The sequence below is a fragment of the Budorcas taxicolor genome, chromosome 24 (assembly GCF_023091745.1).
Source record: "Budorcas taxicolor isolate Tak-1 chromosome 24, Takin1.1, whole genome shotgun sequence".
Taxonomy (NCBI): domain Eukaryota; kingdom Metazoa; phylum Chordata; class Mammalia; order Artiodactyla; family Bovidae; genus Budorcas; species Budorcas taxicolor.
The window spans coordinates 38,081,711-38,100,376 of record NC_068933.1 but is presented as its reverse complement, the minus strand read 5'-3'; the positions used below and the strand labels follow the sequence as shown (position 1 = coordinate 38,100,376).

The following is an 18,666-nucleotide window of genomic DNA, read 5'->3' as shown; positions in this document are numbered from 1 at the left end:
CTCATTGACCAGTTTCTGTGGAAATGAAGAATATTTCCCCAGGTAATTCAAACATTGCTCTAGATATTAAATATTTACCCTCCTTTCATATCAAAAATTTAGACTTCTACACACATATACACAAACAAATACCTCTGCTACACACACATACCAATAAATCTGTAACTCCATACGGCTTATGAACCTCCATACCCATGGCTTCAAATATTTTATTGAACCATAATCTATTCCATGACTTCAAATGTTTGTTTCAAGGAAGGCATAGCAGGAAAAGAAAATTCTTCTCAAGGACAAATACACTTCATACTATAAAAATAGGAACGGCAAGTGAGCTAAGCATTCTAATTCTAAACTTCTAAACCCACCCTCTGTAGATTCACAAGGCAGGTGAGTTACTCTGAATACTAAAGACCTAGATGTTCTTCAGAAAGCGTATTACTTTGTTTAACCTTATTAGAATCACTTTTGTTGTTTGGTTTACAATAAAACTTTTACTTTCTATCCTGCATGATATACACACTCTGTGAAACATGCATTCAAACTTCCATGAAGCTGGTAGATTTACAAATTAAGATGCTTTTGTACCAGGGAAGCTTTGGTTCAGGGGCAGCCACGAGAGGGGCTTCGGTGGCCTGAATCCACCAGGTGGCCCAGACTGAGACAGGATTAGACTTCAAAGAAGAAAAGCAAACAGAAGGAGATGATCTGGTCATATACACACCTCCTTTCAAAAGAAGCACCACGCAGAGCCCAGACAGCACCTGTCTATCCAGCCCAGTTCCTCCAAGGGCACCACTGAGAGGAGGGGGCAAACGCCATAGCCATCCCCCAGAGTATGTTCCTACTGCACTTTCACACCAACCCAAGTTGGGCATACAGACTCTTAAGAGCAACAGCCCATGCCCAGTGTAGGAGAAAAGGCAGAAACGTCCTCAAATTCAACTTGTAAACTGGCAAGAGGGAATGACCCAGCTGTGATGTCCTGGGCCAACATCCCCCAGCAACAGTCCCTCTGCCCCCTCACCCAGGACCATGAAGTGCAGGTGTGATGCACGCAGCAATTCCCAACGCCGTGCTGCAAGGAGCTGCCCCGCAGAGACGAACCCGAAAGCAGCAGGCACTTACACTGTGCGACTTTCAGAGAACACAGCCATTTCAGAATGAAATTCACCAGAGAAAGAGAATATATACAGTCCTCCCTAGTACACTGACTCTGTAAAGATCCTGTCTTTTTTCTAAAGTAAAAAGAAACACATGTCAGATGACCAAGTTCAGATATTTTAAAGTTTACAGAACAAGAACATGTGGTCACCCACCCTTCTTCTGAGTCCTGGCACCTCTTGGCTCCTATCTCAGCATATACACTCACTCCAAGATGATCATTCAACCCAGTCACTCAGCTCTATGAAGTTTTATTTCACTTTATTCTTTAGTTTTGTTTCTGACGGATATGATAAGTAATATTATTCTGGTTTTATAAAGTAGTGAAAAAAAAAAACAAAACAAGAGGCAGGAAAGAGGGAGAGAAGGTGAAAGGAGGGAGGGGAAGAGGACAAAAAAAAGAAAGACTAAGCCAAGAGCCAGAAAAAATTCCCAAGAAGCCTAAAAGGAAAAACCAACCAACCAACCTACCAGTCTGGGGCATCCATTCGGACGATAGACTCCTTCCGTTGAGGTCTGCAGAAAAGAAAATGCCCTTTGGCACCACTCTTACAATTCATTTTAAAATTTGTCTTTCGACTATAGCCAAATCACCTGGGCAGTTTTACTTTCACATTTTGAATTCCTATCCTTAAAACTAGGGCTGGTAAAATAAAACCTAAATATACTTTGAGTCAGTCTCGCCAGTCCTCTCAAAAGATCTTTACCCCAACCATTTAAAAAAAGAAAACACCAGTCAGGTAGCAATAACAGCAAAGGTGTGACTTCTCCCCTCCCCTTTACCCACCAGAGGTGTTAAAGGTCCTGCCCTACTGGAGATCAGCCCAGCTTTTTGGTCCTGTCACTATGCGAGTTTCTAAACTCTGCAATTTGCTACAATGCCCCCAGCTCCGAGTCACCCAAGAGCTGACGTTTCTGCACCTTGTCACAGTGCTGTCACATGCTAGTCACTTCATAGCAACCAAAAGACCTGCAGAAGTAATTCCTGTTGATACCACTTAGCACATGCCAAAGTTTGGGGAGAGCTCATTATTACAAATGAGGATACCTGCCCTCTCCCTTAACAGTCACAGATGGTGCACACACCCATGTTCAAAATGTCTCCTAATAACTGAGGATAAGGCTGGGAAACCATTACATATCAATTTTATAGAGAAAAAAAAAAAGTGAGGCTGAGAGAGACTAAATGACTTTCCCAAAGACACAAAGATACTTATATATAAAACTGGAATTGAACCAAGACCTGTCTTCAGTCCTAAAGAATTTTCCACAGCAAACAATCCATTGTACCCATATAAACCTTGAATAAAACTGAAAGGCAAAGCCATTAAGGAAAAAACTTATGGGTCTGGAATCTCCAAAAGACCTAGACTCAGGTCTCAGCCCCAGCAAGGCTCTGTTTCCACATCTGCAAATAATGAAGATCATAATACCTGCCTTAAAAAACCAGGCATTCAAAAACAGAATTTACTGTTAAATTTTTAAGAAGATTTCAGGGGTTCCTCTTTTCCAGAATCCTTAGCTTTATAAAATAGGGGAAAAGCTCCTCACAATTCCCCAGAATAAATCTAGGGTCCAAGTACCAATGCCTAAAAGCACACACTTCATCATCCATGATAAATGTGCCAAAGAAAGCTGTGGTGTTTGAAGGCAGCAGTTCACAAAAAAAAAAAAAAAGGAGAACCATAAGGTTTTGTTCACCACACACCTGACTGTGAATATGGACGCCTGAGAGAGACAAACCGACCCCAGGCCCGAGCAGCAGTCAACCACAGTGTGCCCTTGGCTACCCCAGTCCAGCACCAGCTCTTTAACCAAGACTTGCAACAAGCAAGGACCAAGAGTCACTCTCTTTCCACGTGAGTATGCGAAAGTATCGAACTGAACCTGACAATCCACCATGGTCAAGCTGGAATCATTCCAGGGTCCCAAGGATGGTTCAGCATTTACAGATCACTCAATGTGATACATTGCATCAATCATATCAACAAAAAAGATAAAAATCACATGATCAGCTCAATAGACACTGAAAAAGCACTTGATAAAATTCAACATGCATTCATGATAAAAACTCTTGTCTATGTGGGTATATATCTCAGCATTATAAAAAGCTATTTATGACAAACCCACAACCAACACAATACTCAATGCTGAAAAGCTTCCCACTAAAATATGGATGAAAACAAGGATGCCTACTCTACCCACTTGCTTTCAACATAGTATTAGAAGTCCTAGCCACAGCAATCAGACAAGAAAAAGAAACAGAAGTATCCAAATTGGAAGGGAAGAAGTAAAATTGTCATTATATGCAGATGACGATACAGTTTCTGTGTAATCAGTCAGGTTCGAATCTTTGCAACCCATGCACTTTAGCCTGCCAGGCTCTTCTGTCCATGGAATTTTCCAGGCAAGAATACTGGAATGGGTTGCCATGTCCTACTCCAGGGGATCTTCCTGATCCTGGGGTTGAACCTGTGTCTCTTGCTTTTCCTGCCCTGGCAGGCATGATACTGCATATAGAAAACCCTAAAGACTTCACTAAAAACTCCACAAAAATGATTAAAACTGATTTTAAAAATTCAGTAAGGTAGCAGGATAGAAGAATAACACACAGAAATCTATTGTATTTCTTTACACTAACACTGAAAAGTCAGAAGGAGAAAGTACAACAATCCACTTCAAAATTCCATCAGAAAAATAAAGTACTTCGGAATAAACCTCACCAAGGAGGTGAAACACTTATATGCTGAAAACTGTAAAATACTAATGAAAGAAATTAACAATTATTCAAAGAAACAGAAAGATAACCCATGCTCTTGGATTGCAAGAATATTGTTAAAATGGCCACACTACCAAAAGCAATCTATAGATGTAATATGATCCCTATCAAATTACCCATGATATTTTCCATAGAACTGGAACAAGAAATCCTAAAATTTCTATGGGACCATAAAAGTCCCAGAATTTCCAAAGCAATCCTGAGGAAAAAGAACAACACTGGAGGCACAGCCCTCCCAGACTTAAGACAGTTCTACAGAGCTACAGTAACCAAGGCACGGTGGTGCTGGGCTTTCCTGCTGGCTCCGTGCTAAAGAATCTGCCTGCCAACACGGGGGACATGGGTTCAATCCCTGGGTCAGGAAGATCCCCTGCAGAAGGAACTGGCAACCCGCTCCAGTATTCTTGCCTGGGAAATCCCATGGACAGAAGGAGCCCGTCAGGCCATCGCCCACGGGGTCACAAAAGAGTCAGATGCACCTTAGGGACTAAATAACAACAGCAACAACTGGCACTGCCGGTGGATCAATGGGACGGTAGAGACAGTACAGAAATAAATCCACATACCCATGATCAGTTAATCTTCAACAAAGGAGGCAAGAGTATTCAATACAGAAAAGGTTAAGTCTCTTCAGCAAGTGGTGCTGCAGAGGCTGGACAACTCACGTAAATCACTGAAACTAGAACACTCCCTCACACCACGTACCATAAAAATAAACTTAAAATGGCTTAAAGACTTAAATATGAGACATGACACCATAAAATGCCCAGAAGAGGACATAGGCAAAACATTCTCTGACATAAATCATACCAATGTTCTCTTAGGTTAGTCTTCCAACACAAAGAAATATAAACACAAATAAATAGCACCTAATCAGACCTACAAGCTTTTGCCCAGCAAGGGAAAGCATCAACAAATTGAAAAGAATCTACATAATGGAGAAAATATTTGCAAATTACGTAACCAACAAAGGATTAATCTCCAAAATATATAAGCATATCATAACAGCTCAATATCAAAAAAGCAACCCAATCAAAAAAAAATGGGCAAAAGACCTAAATAGACATTTCTCCAAAGAAGACATACAGATGGCCAACAGGCACACGAAAAGATGGTCAACATTGCTAATTACTAGAGAAATGCAAATCAAAACTACAGTGAAGTATCACCTCACACCAGGCAGAATGGCCATCATCAAAAAGACTACAGATAACAAATGCTCCAGAGGGTGTGGGGGAATGGCAAGCCTCCAACACTGTTGGTGGGAATGCAAACTGGTGCAGCCGCTACAGAGAACAGTAAAGAGATTCCTAAAAAAAAAAACAACAACTGAGTTAGCATATGATTCAGCAATCTTTCTCCTGGGCACATTTTTAGAGAAAACCATAATCCAAAAACATGCAACCCAATGTTCATAGTAGCTCTATTCACAGCAACCAAGACATGGAAGCACCTCAATGTACATCAAGAGGAAAACAGATAAAGAAGATGTGTTACGTATATACAGCGGAACATCATTCAGCCATAAAAAGAATGGAAAAATGCCATTTGCAGCCACATGGATGGACCCAGAGGTTAATTATACTAAGTGAAGTCAGTCAGAAAAAGACCTATGTCATGTTATCAGTTATATGTGGAATCTAAAAACTGATACAAATGAACTTATTTAACAGAACAGAAATAGACTCACAGACCTAGAGAACCAAAGGGAAAGGCAGGAGGGATAAATTAGGAGTTTGGAACTAGGAGATGTACACTACCGTGTATAACATAAACAATAAGGGCCAGTGCATAGCACAGGGAACTATATTCAATATCTTGTAATAACCTATAATGGAAAATAACCTGAGAAAGAATACATATGTATATATGTAAAAAGGAATCTCTCTGCTGTACACCAGAAGCTAAACAACACTGTCAACCAACCATCCGGCAATTAAACAAATAAAGAGCAGAGGCTTGACAGGACAAAGATGCCTAACCACCTACAAAAGTCCCTCCCTGAAATCAATAACTGAGCACGCAGACTTCACCATAGGTAAAATGTATATAAAGAGAGTAAGGAGCAAAGCACAGCTCCCAAGACCAAGGGCTTTAATGTCTAGGTTAGCGCAGACAAACCCTGTGGAGGCAACTACAAACAAGACAAATCACACAGCCCTCAGCACTCCAGCAGGTAGCAGATGACCTCCCGCACAATCCTAAACCGAAAGGAGGCGCGCGCCAGGCGGGCAGTGATGACAGCAAGGCTCTCCCGGCAGAGGGGACGCACAGCGAGTTGCAGGGGGGCAAGAACCCCCTGTCGTCTTGCAGGGAGCAAGGAAAATGGCAGGAGTGTGAGGACTTGGGCAGGGGGCAGAGGAAGACTCAAGGGGATGAAAAATGGCCAGATTGCTCTAAACTTGAAGAGAGCATCAGCACAACCCAACCTGCCAAAATTAGCACCTCAACCTTAATTTATTAGTCATGTGGTAATCTTACACACAGCTCAACTGCCACAGGTTTGTTTTTAACACTCCAAGTATTAACACCCAAAGTTCAACCCTCATTTTAACATATGTCAAGGAGCAGTTTTCCTCAGAAATACATAGATTAATAAATGAGACAAAATAATAATGAAAATATTTTTGGTCTTCTATTTACATTCAGCTCTGAGTTCACAGTTCATAATTTATAACAGAAGGATAATATGAAAACAGTACTACAGGAATGCAAGTGTACTCTAACTTGAGAAACAATGAAACGGTATGATAATTCTTCACTAATGGAAATATGTTTATACACTGGTAGTATCCAGGCTCACAAAAGCAAACTTTCTTTCGCCAGTGGAAAAGCACCCAGTACTATTTTTTTTGGTACAGACTCCTCTTCCTTCCTCCTCCTGCCTTTTTTCACTCTAGCTTTTTAACCATGGTCTTTATTGTAGGTGCGGTTGTAAACTTTACGAGCCAGTATGCCAGTTTAGATGCTGTAAAAATTTCCTAGTGGCTCTACTACTTCAACCCTGAAAGCAAAGAAATTAAAGGGTAAGAGCATAAAGTATAGGCTTGTATTTTTCTCTGTGTCCAAGGGTACACATGTATGAAACTGCCTTTCAAATCCCTCAAAACTCTGTTCGAGTTCAGTAACAGGAGGCAGGCCTTCCTTTCAGTTCTATACACGTTCAGATCCAGATTAAACTAAGCGTTTCTGGCACAGGCATACATTGTGCGCCTTCCCTTCCAGCTCCTCTGACTCCCTCCTGCTACCACTTCCGCTCATCAAGGCAGCTCCCTGCATTCTCACCCCGGCTCACTGTCCTCCATTCCCCTGTCCATCATTAATTTCAGACGCATTTATTGAGCAACTACTTAGGTGTCAGACACAACGATCGGTAAGGGAGACACGCTCTCTAGCACCGCAATTTGAGGTTATAGTTGAATAGCTGTAACAATTTTTAAGAGAGATTACTTTTAAAAGCAATTATAATAATGTCATTTCAAAGAAAATACAGGGTACATCCAGAGCACATGGCAGGACCATAAGCTCCTCTACGGAAATCAGAATCCTGGGGAAAGTGACATTTAAGTTGACCCTGAGGACAAGGATTCTAACTGTCGGGGTAAGAACAAGAAAGCTCAAAGTAAGAGAATAAAACACATCAAAGAAAAACGAAGTTCAGCGTGGCTGAGTTTATGGGGTAGAAGCAGGAGGGGCACAGAACAGAGAGTAAAAAAGATAAAGCTACAAGTAAGCAACTGCTAACTGCAGGGGCCCAGGCTGCCATCACCACCTAAACATGTCTAGGTCCCGTTCTCCGTAATGGTAGACTAGTATGTATCAATTCCCAGAGAGTCAGAGAACCACCTCGATGACCCACTACACTAGCACGTCAGTGATTTGCTATACTAGCAAGTTTAATGTGTTAATGGGAGGGGTCACATGGGCATCTTAACAGGAACTTCCTGGAAGCAATGGTTTGGTCAGAAAGGGAGTAACAAGTGAAACATTCGGGCTCCAAGACGAACCAGTAGAGATAACATTTTGGATAAAGACCAGTTTTCCACTAGTTCCATTTAACTCTATGTTCCCAAATATTCTGACTATCTAATCAGAACGATTATTCCTAACAATCCCAGCAGTGTGAGACAGGCCCTGCATTCCATTATAATCACCATCTTCCTCTTTCGAAAAGATCCACCACAATAAAATGAGAAAAAAAGAAGAGACAGAAAAAAGCAAAAATTATTCTTTGCAGATGTTCTAACTGTCTACATACAAGGCTCAGAAGTATTCAGTAAAAAAGTTATTAGAACTGGTAATGTGGTCAATAACAAAAATACAAAAACAACAGCTTTAATAAACTATGAAGGACAAGTTAGAAAGCATGTTGAGAAAAATTCTACTCAAAATAAGAATAAAACTTATAAAGTATCTAGGCATAAACTTAAGAAATGTTCAGGACTAGAATAAAGCAAACTATAAAACTGTTGCTGAAAGAATACTAAATAAACACTATCCTCCTAGAATGAATTAGGCAAAGATGCCATTTCTCTCTCAAATTCCCTTAAAATTTAATGTTATTCAAGGGGCACATAAAAAAATAAAACCAAAGAGAACTAGAAGGAAGCATAACTGAAAATATAGCTTCCCCATAGAGACGATATTTCTAAACTTTACAGGAGCAAAAAAATCATGATTTAAATGACTGGCTTAATTACATGGCAAAAATATCAAGCAAAATTAAAATGGTAACTGGAGAGAAAAACAGTCACGAGACAAAAGGCAAAACCAGTCTTCATGTGAATGGACTTCTCTGCACCCGTTAGAGAAAGATGAACACATCATATGAAAAACTGGTCAAAAGACGTGTTACTGAACATTCGAGTCACTACATCCTTCCTAGAAAAGCTGCTTCATCCCCGTCCCCTGGACAGAGCAGGCCCCAAGGGCCTCAACCTCCCATCCTAATCTCAGCTGGATGGACCAGAAGTGACCTCACAGTGAAGCAGAGCCAACCGCCTGCTCACTCCTGGAAAATGGGGCCTCAGGTGCCCATGGCACCTGGAGGATGGCGGGCATCTCAACTGAGGGACACAGCAGACCAGAGCCAGGTGGGACACGGTTATGGAAGGGAAGAGGCCTGGAGAAGAGGGAAACCCAGCGGGCAAGGAAAAGCAGGAGAGCGGATATGCCAGGAAGCAGACCCCCCCGTTCTTGTCTCTGAGGCCTGCCTGTCCTTGGACGTGAACTTGAGCGCCTGTGACATCCATTCAATAAAACCAGTGCATGTAGGTTTTCAATCCCCTGCAATCAGAGCAAGCTCAAACAGACAAGAGCAAGCAAGTCACAACAAAGGACAAAAAGATCAAAATTAAACATGTGGGGAAATGCTCATATATATAAGTTAACAATGAAGCACTTCAGGCACTCAGTTTTCTCAGCTATCAAACTGGCAAAGGCAAAAAGGCACTGAGATGGTGCACAGCAAGGTTAGGAAGAAATACAGGCACTCACAGGTTGCAGAGGGATGTAAACTGGTAAGACTTCTAGCTTCAGTAAGCCTTAAAATTACGGAGATCCCGTGAAGAAGTAAATAAACTTTTAACTATTTATTGTAAGGAAATAATCACAAATATATACAAGAAAGTTACTAAAGGATATTTACTGCAGTGCTATCTATAATGAAAATAAACAGACTCAGAAACTATTTAAATCAGTGTTTCTCAAACATTATTCATTCATCACTTTCACAGCTTTTGCATACCCCTGTACTATAGGTACTGATTCACTCAATATTGCTCATTAAGTCAGCCCATTACCTTTATTTCAGGGCTTCCCAGGTGGTGTTAGTGGTAAAGAACTCACCTGCCAATGCAGGAGACATAAGAAACGGGGGTTCGATCACTGGGTCTAGAGGATTTCAGCTATTCTTTTAACAAGTTTTTATTGAGTGCCTACTGTATGCCTAGGAGCTATTCTCTGTGCTATAGATTCAGTAATGACTAAAATAATAATAATAAAAAAAAAATCTCTGGCCTGGCAGAGCTTCTATTTTAGTAGCGGGACAATAATAAGATAATCATATTAATGACATGATTAGGGAGAAAAATAAAACAGGCAAAAGGAGCCTGTGGCTTTGTGAGGGGAGAAGTTAGAATTCTGAAGAAGGTAAACACTAGAAGCTTCAATATGTTGGCCACCTGATGGGAAGAGCCAACTCATTGGAAAAGACCCTGATGCTGGGAAAGATTGAAGGCAGGAGGAGAAGGGGACGACAGGATGAGATGGTTGGACGGCATCACCAACACAATGGACATGAGTTTGAACATGCTCTGGGAGATGGTGAAGGACAGGGAAGCCTGGCAGGTGGCAGTCCACTTCAGTTCAGTCGCTCAGTCATGTCCGACTCTTTGCGACACCATGGACTGCAGCATGCCAGGCCTCCCTGTCCATCACCAACTCCCAGAGCCTACTCAAATTCATGTCCATTGAGTTGGTGATGCCATCCAACCATCTCTGTCACCTCCTTCTCCTCCTGCCTTCAATCTTTCCCAGCATCAGGGTCTTTTCAAATGAGTCGGTTCTTCGCATCAGGTGGCCAAAGTCCATTGGGTCACAAAGAGCAGGACACGACTAAGTGACTGAACAAGAGCAAAATGCTGGAAAGGCTCCTCTGCAGACCTGAACCTGGGGGCTGGCTGCAGAGGGCCTGGGGATGAGCATCCAGGGAGACAGAACAGCAGGGGCTGAACAACAACAGCAAGCGCTGGAAAGGCGCCTCTGCAGACCTGAGGCTGGGGGCTGGCTGCGGAGGGCCTGGGGATGAGCATCCAGGGAGACAGAACAGCAGGGGCTGAACAACAACAGCAAGCGCTGGAAAGGCGCCTCTGCAGACCTGAGGCTGGGGGCTGGCTGCGGAGGGCCTGGGGATGAGCATCCAGGGAGACAGAACAGCAGGGGCTGAACAACAACAGCAAGCGCTGGAAAGGCGCCTCTGCAGACCTGAGGCTGGGGGCTGGCTGCGGAGGGCCTGGGGATGAGCATCCAGGGGGACAGAACAGCAGGGGCTGAACAACAACAGCAAGCGCTGGAAAGGCGCCTCTGCAGACCTGAGGCTGGGGGCTGGCTGCGGAGGGCCTGGGGATGAGCATCCAGGGGGACAGAACAGCAGGGCTATTCCATAGAATAGCAAAGGGCTCGAGGTGGGAGCAGGCTCGGCGTGTTTGAAGACGGGCAGAGGCCAGCGCGACAGAGCAGGGGGGCAAGGCGGGTGGGGCTGGGGGTCCCGAGATCACTGCTGGGGGGCGGCAGAGACGAGGCAGATCGTGCAGGGGCTTTCCGGCCGGGTAAGGACTCGGGCTCTTACTCTGAGATGGGAAACCATCAGATCAACAGAAGACTGACCTGGGACACTGGTTAAAAGGACATAAACCATGGGGACCTGGGTCACTTGACTCCTGGTGGCCTTTGGAGTGGGGAAGAGGTGAATTACGAACATATTTTGAAGGCAGAGCTGACCAGTTTGCTGATGTGCTGGATACCGAAGACCCGGTAAAATCACCTAATGAATGAGGTGTTTTGCTGAAGAGGGGCTGAGGATCCCCTACTCCTGAAGGTCATCCAGAGGCACTGTTACCATAGAATCATAAGTCTGATGTGTTGTTATCATTTTATAATACGTATTAGAATACAGAACCATTGCCAAAACATGCTCATTCACATATTTCCTAAACTATTTCATGTGCCACCAGTAGCGTCTGCTCCAGCCTTTGGGAGGCACTCCTTTAAAGAAACCTGATACGTTCCCTGTCTGTGCCTGAACGCGCTCTCTCACACACACACAGGTTGAAAATGCAGATACCAAACGGCAACAGTAACTGAGGTTTAGGTGATCATTCCTGGATTATTTACTTCTTTGTGCTTTTCAAATTGTCTTTAAATGAGTATGTTTTTCTTTCTATAATCAGACTCCTCTTTAAGTGGATGTGACTTTTTTAATACACAGTTGACCCTTGAACAACATGAAGGTTAGGGGTGCCAATCCTCCGAGCAGTCAAAAATCCGCATATAACCTTTATAGTCAGCCCTCCGTACCCATGGTTCCACGCTCGTGGGTTCAACTGCAGGACATCTCGTGCTGCAGAACATATTCAGTGGGAAAAAAACCATTGCTGTTCAAGGGTCAACTCCAGGTCTTAGTTTCAGATCAAGTTCTTAGTTTCTGGTTTGATCTGACGTAAGGCTTTTAGCAACACGTTCAAAAAGAGAGAAAGGTAGAGAATAGAGACCTACCAGGCGGGAATGAAGAAAGACACTCAGAAACTGAAACCAGAGGCCCGGACAGCAGTGACACCCGTAGTGCATAAAATCTTAGAAGCCCAGTGGCTAGCATGCAACACACAAGAACCAAGATCCGGAAAGCAGAAGCTAGAAATCGTGAGGCGCTCTTGAATCAGCCACGAGCAAGTTCCTGGGCCCTCACTGGACCGGGGACCAGCGCTCCAGCGAGACACCGCTGCTCTGTGGGAGACAAGTTTGCTCAAAACATCTTAACACCATGACACCATATTTCAATAAGCTGCTCAAATGTTTCTACATAAATGTCACCTAAAACATCACCCAGGTGAAATAAACATACCTATGCATACGCAGACCTCAAGAGGAATAGAGCAATTTCAATGAAAATCAGAATGGCCTCTAAAAGAAATTGACTGTGTCTTCCATCTCTGTCCCAAGGGTGTCATTTCATAGGTAACTAGGATTCAGTGAAGCTTTTTAAGTCATACCACTTAGTTGGTTTATCAAAGTGTCACTGTTCCTGGCTCTTATTAACTTGCAGAAGACCACAAACGTAAATGAAATGAGACTAAAAGGGCCCTGGTATGCTCTGAGGTTTTCAAGTAATCCTCCACGTTGCTTAACAGCAGTGATGACTCTTCTCTATCCTAATCAGATCCACAGCTGGCTCCGTCTGCAGACATGCGCCGTGCCTGGGCAGACAGGCGGCTGCTGGGGTGGGAGAGTCACTCTGGGAGAGACACAAGAGAGGACTCCTTTCCGGGCCTGTCGTGTTTAGACGAAGCTCTCCTGTCTCTCTGATAAGGAGCACAATTATGAATGGGTTTAAGTTGGCTCGTGTGTCAGATGAATCATATAGCCCAGCTAGTTAATCCTGTAATACCATCTGACAAAGCTCACACCTGGAATCGCCTGGCAGCCCTGAGCAGGGCTTTCATTTCTAAAACAATCTTTTGCAAATAATATTAGGGCTTCAGATCTGATGTCACACAGAGCTACGGCTTCATGGTAAGACTGAGAAACATTAAGTGTGAAAAATGATCTAAGGGTCTGCATTGTCGAACCATTCTGAACAAGTGAGAGAACGTGGATTTCCTGGAAAGGAAATGGTCTGGCCTTCCCTTCCTTAGTTCCTATGTTCTCCATAAGCACTTCTGGATGTTAAGTCTAAACATCATTATTCGATAAACATGTCCTGGCCTCTTTATTTAAAAAAAAGAAAAACTAAAGACTTGGGGAAACTTTATGTGCAAGCCAAAGTTCAACTTTTTTTTTTTTTAATGATAATGTTCAGTAAAACAAATGTAAGCTTTCAGTGGCTGACAACCTATTTCAGTTCACTGCATTTCAAAAATGTTTCGATGCTAGGCCCTGTTTGTTTTTCAGCAATTTCAATCTGTCTCTGAATATTCTACAAATGACCCAGAGGAAATGGCCTTATCATAGAAATGGAAAACTGAAAACCCACTTTAAAACAAACAGAAGGGAGAGGTCCTTGAAAAGGGAACTAAATCTCAAAACACCACTTCCTGCACTCAGCTCTCTCAACAACCTTCTCACCAGGAGAAGAAACACAAATCCCGAAGCTTAATCCATCAATTTCTGACACTGTCATTTTATGAGGGCATAAACAGAAAAGACACCCCGAGTCCAAATACGTTCTCTCCCTGAACTTTCATACGCAAGTCTAACTGTACTTTTGAGGGAAAATATTTTCTTAAGCACGAAAGAGAGAGGAAAAAAAAGACCAAAACCAGTAGAGCAGAGGTTTCCTTTTTAAAGAGCCTCTGTCAAAAGGCAGAGTCCCCTGGCCTCTCTCAGAGAGTCACCTCTTCACCTCACTCCCCGAGCCTGCTTTTCCTCCCACAACTCCGGGCCCTTAAAGGTGGCGCCTCCGCTTGGCACGGAAAGGCAAGGCGGGTGTCAGGCTCCGGCCAACACCCGAGGAGGCCCACTTCTGCAAACGGAGCGGGAACCAGGGCGACTCACCCGGAGGCAAAAGCCGCTTCCTGGGGAGGTTCTGCAGCTCCAGTGGTCCTGGAACACATCCTCTCTCAGAGGCGGCACCCACAGTAAAGCGACTCAACGCTGAGCCCCAAGTACCGCCGGGCTTGTCCCTGAGGACCTCACTCAAGGCAAGATCAGAGCCCGGGGGAGCTCACCCACAACACGGCGGGGACATGGCCCGGCCGCCCACACGGCCTATGGCGGGGGACGGGCAGACCTGCTGGTTATTAGCAACGCTGCGCGGTTATCTCACCCCCACGTCATTCACACAGACAGACAACGCAGGGCCATCCTTCCATAAAACTTTTCTCCCTCTCCACCCACATGCTCTTCAACTCCACACCGTAATTTACATTATTACACTGAGGAACAAAATACGGGCTGGAGCTTAGCAGAAACCAGTCATCCCATGGACCCTGAAGAATCCTACTGAGGATGCCCTCGTCCTCCGGGTCGTGGACAAATCAGCCTGCATAATTTCAAAGGAATGTCACTACCAAGGGAATGGACCAGAAGAACTCGGTGAGGACCACCTTCTGCCTGAAAAACTTCCCGCAGATTCATGCTGACAGCGAATCCTCAGGCTCCCCAGTCGCTCCTGAGTAACCCACTCGGAGCGGGTTGCTGGAGGGCAGGCTAAGCCAAAACGTCTCAAGACGCTTGTGACAAGCACGATGGCTCCCAGAGTTGACCTGGGTGGCGGGAGTACATTTTGCCACTAAATGAACCAAATGATCCCCCGCTGGTCTGCCAGGCTGAGCTAAACATTTCCGTGTTTAGGCCATAGTGGCCTCTGCGTAATTCCTCTCCACTGCCGTTCAAATCATTCAGGCCAAAACGACAGTCAGGATGTATTCACTTTCAGTGTCCCAGGCGTGGTTCTGAGACGTTTACACACACCGGTGCGTTTGATCTTCATAACAACCCTACGAAGCAGGTATCATTAATACGTCCCCTTGTCGGACGGGGTGGCTGGGGCACAGGTGAGCAGAATGGCAGAGCTGGGATGTGTGTCCAGGCGGCCTGGCTCCATACACCACCCACTGCTCCATCCCCCTGGGGGTACCTGTGGTCCAGCGCACTGCTGCACACACACTCACCAACAGTGGTCAGATGTGAGAGGCACGGCTATGTATGGAAGCCGAGAGGTGAGATCTTGTTCGGCTCTCGTCACTAACTGTGAGGCTCAGGGCAAGTACCTCTCACTGCCTTGGCTTCAGTACACTCATTCGTCTGCACAACTCTGCAGGAGCAGGGGAGGGGGAGATGAATATCCCTTCTACCTCTAAAATTCCGCAGCAGTCTGCTAGGCCTGATAAAGTTACTAGATTACTGTGTGACATTTACAAAGCAACAATCAGGACGCTAACAAGGGAACAGAAAGTAAAATAAGTCTCGTGATTTCTGTCGGATAAAAATCAGGTTTACTACCTAAACGGCCTGGTGAACCCCTGGCCATGCCCAAGGCAGCCAGGTAGGACGCACACTAGCTGGATGGCCTGCCTGTTGGTACCTGTGTGTGTGCACGCTCACAGCCCAGCATGGAAATGGGGTGTTCTTGTGAGGCCAATCCACTACAGCAGCCCCCTGGGAGTGCTGTGACACCTGGAGCAGAGCTCGGTGTCACCCCCAGTCAAACGTCTGACAAAGCAGGTCTAGTTCCAACCAAGTAACAACACTGAGAGTTCTTTGTAATCTCTTAGTTCGGAAAAAAAGAAGTCTATTTACACACGCACACAAATACATGGGTCTTAACACTCGCCAGCACGGAGAAACTGTCCTGATTTGCCATAAAGAGAAAGAGTTCCCTGGATCCCAGGTGTGAGGAAGAGAGGCAGTACAGGTGTCGTCTGAACTGGGTGGGAGAAAGGACGCTGCTGAATGGGTGGGTTCTTCTGAGTTCCAGCCGGCCAGCTGGTATCAACCAGTCACGCCTGGATGACTCAACTGTGAAGAAGGCCGCGACTCTTTGCGTTTTTTGAGAGACCCTTGCCTGCTGCTCGTCTCAGAAAGTCTCAGGAAGAGCAGGGCAGGCCATCTACCAAAATGAACCGCAGCACCAGGAGGAAAGCCCTGCCTGATTCAGTGTAGGAGGGTAAAGAATGAGTCTGAAAGCTTAAAACGAGCGGTACCTGTCCTTTCTTTTGTTTAATCAGAACTACTCTATTTGTGAGCAGAGGACCCGAGACCAAAACAGGGGCAGAACAGGTACATCTGATAAAGAAGGCTGCCTGCTACTCACAGGAGCAGAAGGGCAGCACAGGGCTCCTCCCCTGCTCTTTCCAACAACCCGGCGGACTTCACCTTCCTTCTCCCAGTTTAGCCAGAACTTAAAATTGAGATAATAGCGTTGAAACGTGTATATTACTTACTCCTTGGAAGGAAAGGTATGACCAACCTAGACAGCATATTAAAATGCAGAGACATTATTTTGCCAACAAAGGTCCATCTAGTCAAGGCTATGGTTTTTCCAGTAGTCATGTATGGATGTGAGAGTTGGACTATAAAGAAAGCTGAGCACCAAAGAATTGATGCTTTTGAACTGTAGTGTTGGAGAGGACTCTTGAGAGTCCCTTGGACAGTAAGGAGATCCAACTAGTCCATCCTAAAGGAAATCAGTACTGAATGTTCATTGGAAGGACTGATGCTGAAGCTGAAACTCCAATACTTCGGCCACATGATGCGAAGAGCTAACTCACTGGCAAAGACACTGATGCTGGGAAAGATTGAAGGCGGGAGGAGAAGGGGATGACAGAGGATGAGATGGTTGGATGGCATCACCAACTCAATGGACATGAGTTTGGGTGAACTCCAGGAGTTGGTGATAGGGAGGTCTAGAGTGCTGCAGTCCATGGGGTCACAAAGAGTCAGACACGACTGAGCAACTGAACTGAACTGATGTATATTACCATATGTGAAACAGATGACCAGTCCAAGTTCGATGCATGAAACAGGGCACTCAAAGCCGGTGCACCGGAACGACCCAGAGGGATGGGACGGGGAGGGAAGAGGGAGGGGGGTTTGGGAGGGGGACACATGTATACCCATGGCTGATTCATGTCAATATATGGCAAAAACTACCACAATACTGTAAAGTAATTAGCCTCCAATTAAAATTAATTTTAAGAAAATTCCTAGGCTCTAAAAAGGGGGAAGTACCTAGAGTCCACTGCTGACACACACGGAGTCTTGAGCCGGCAGACCAAGGATCACCCAGTTAGGGTTTAGCCCACAACCCGGGCTCCCTGGACCTAAACCACAGCTACAGCATCGCTGTGTGAATCCCTGTGAACCCAACCCGCTCCAGGCCATGTGTTTCCAAAGGCACAGACCTTTCTGTAATCCCTCTGGGCTGCAGAATCTGCTTAGAGGCCATCTAGCAGAGGTAGTTTATTTTTGACATAAAAATGCTCCCACCAGGGGCTTAAGTGGAAAAAACTTTTGTCGGTTCTTTTTCACAGCCATCTGGGTATTTCATTTCATTTTCTTTAAAGACGAGGTTGGTGGTTTAGTCGCTAAGTTGTGTCCCACTCTCGCGACCCCATGGACTGTAGCCTGTCCATGGGATTCTCCAGGCAAGAATACTGGAGTGGATTGCCATTTCCTTCTCCAGGGGATATTCCCAACCCAGGAACTGAACCCTGGTCTCTTACGTTGCAGGCAGGTTCTTTACCAACTGAGCTACAAGGGAAGCCCGGATTACACTGTATATATATATTTAAACAAGAGGTTTGACTTTATCTCCGTTTAGAAATTCATTCAAAGCCAAAGATGTATCTGTGTATACACACGCACTTTTGTATGTATATACATGTGTAGGCATGTAGTTTGTTAGGTTATATACGGAATTTCTATTAAGATTTTTTAAATAGACAAACAATATGGGGTTGAAGTATTTATCCGACTTGATTAAAATTTCGTATGTCACCAAATTTTTAAAGTAACAGTCGAATGCTAAGCCGTCTCCTTGGCTAAGATGAGGTTAGAGCTCACAAAACTGGTGCGGTTTACTTATCACAGGCTGCTGCTCTTCAGTCAGCGGGCGCTCTTCAGCAATGCTTACGTCAGAGGAGAGGCCACGTGCTGAAGAAAGGCTGGCACGGCGCGATGGCAGTGAAGCCCTCCTCTACGGACCCCTTCTGCCAGGACGCATGGGGCCAGGCACGGGCTGAACTTGAGCAGAGACCCGTGAATGCTCCTGTTAGTCTAACTTTTATCAGGAGATGCTGTTTGCAGGCTGGCTTCCCCACTGTCAATGCATCTCTCTAGAAGACTCTGTCTCTGCCATAGTTGTTACTAAACTGTAAAATCATCAGAAGGATGTGCACGTGCTCAGGCGTGTCCTACTCTTTGTGACCCCGTGGACCGTAGCCTGCCAGCCTCCTCTGTCCATGGGATTCTCCAGGCAAGAATACTGCAGCAGGGCGCCATTTCCTTCT

The 18,666-nt window shown here is 44.9% G+C and overlaps 1 protein-coding gene across 1 annotated transcript in view; it reads right to left on the bottom strand.

Moving 5' to 3' along the window:
• PSD3 (pleckstrin and Sec7 domain containing 3) overlaps nt 1-18,666 on the bottom strand; it is a 482,251-nt gene that overhangs the window by 259,373 nt on the left and 204,212 nt on the right. Inside the window, exon 5 of the mRNA XM_052661313.1 lies at nt 1,633-1,677. Coding sequence (XP_052517273.1) covers nt 1,633-1,677 — 45 coding nt within the window. The remainder of the gene's footprint in view (nt 1-1,632; nt 1,678-18,666) is intronic.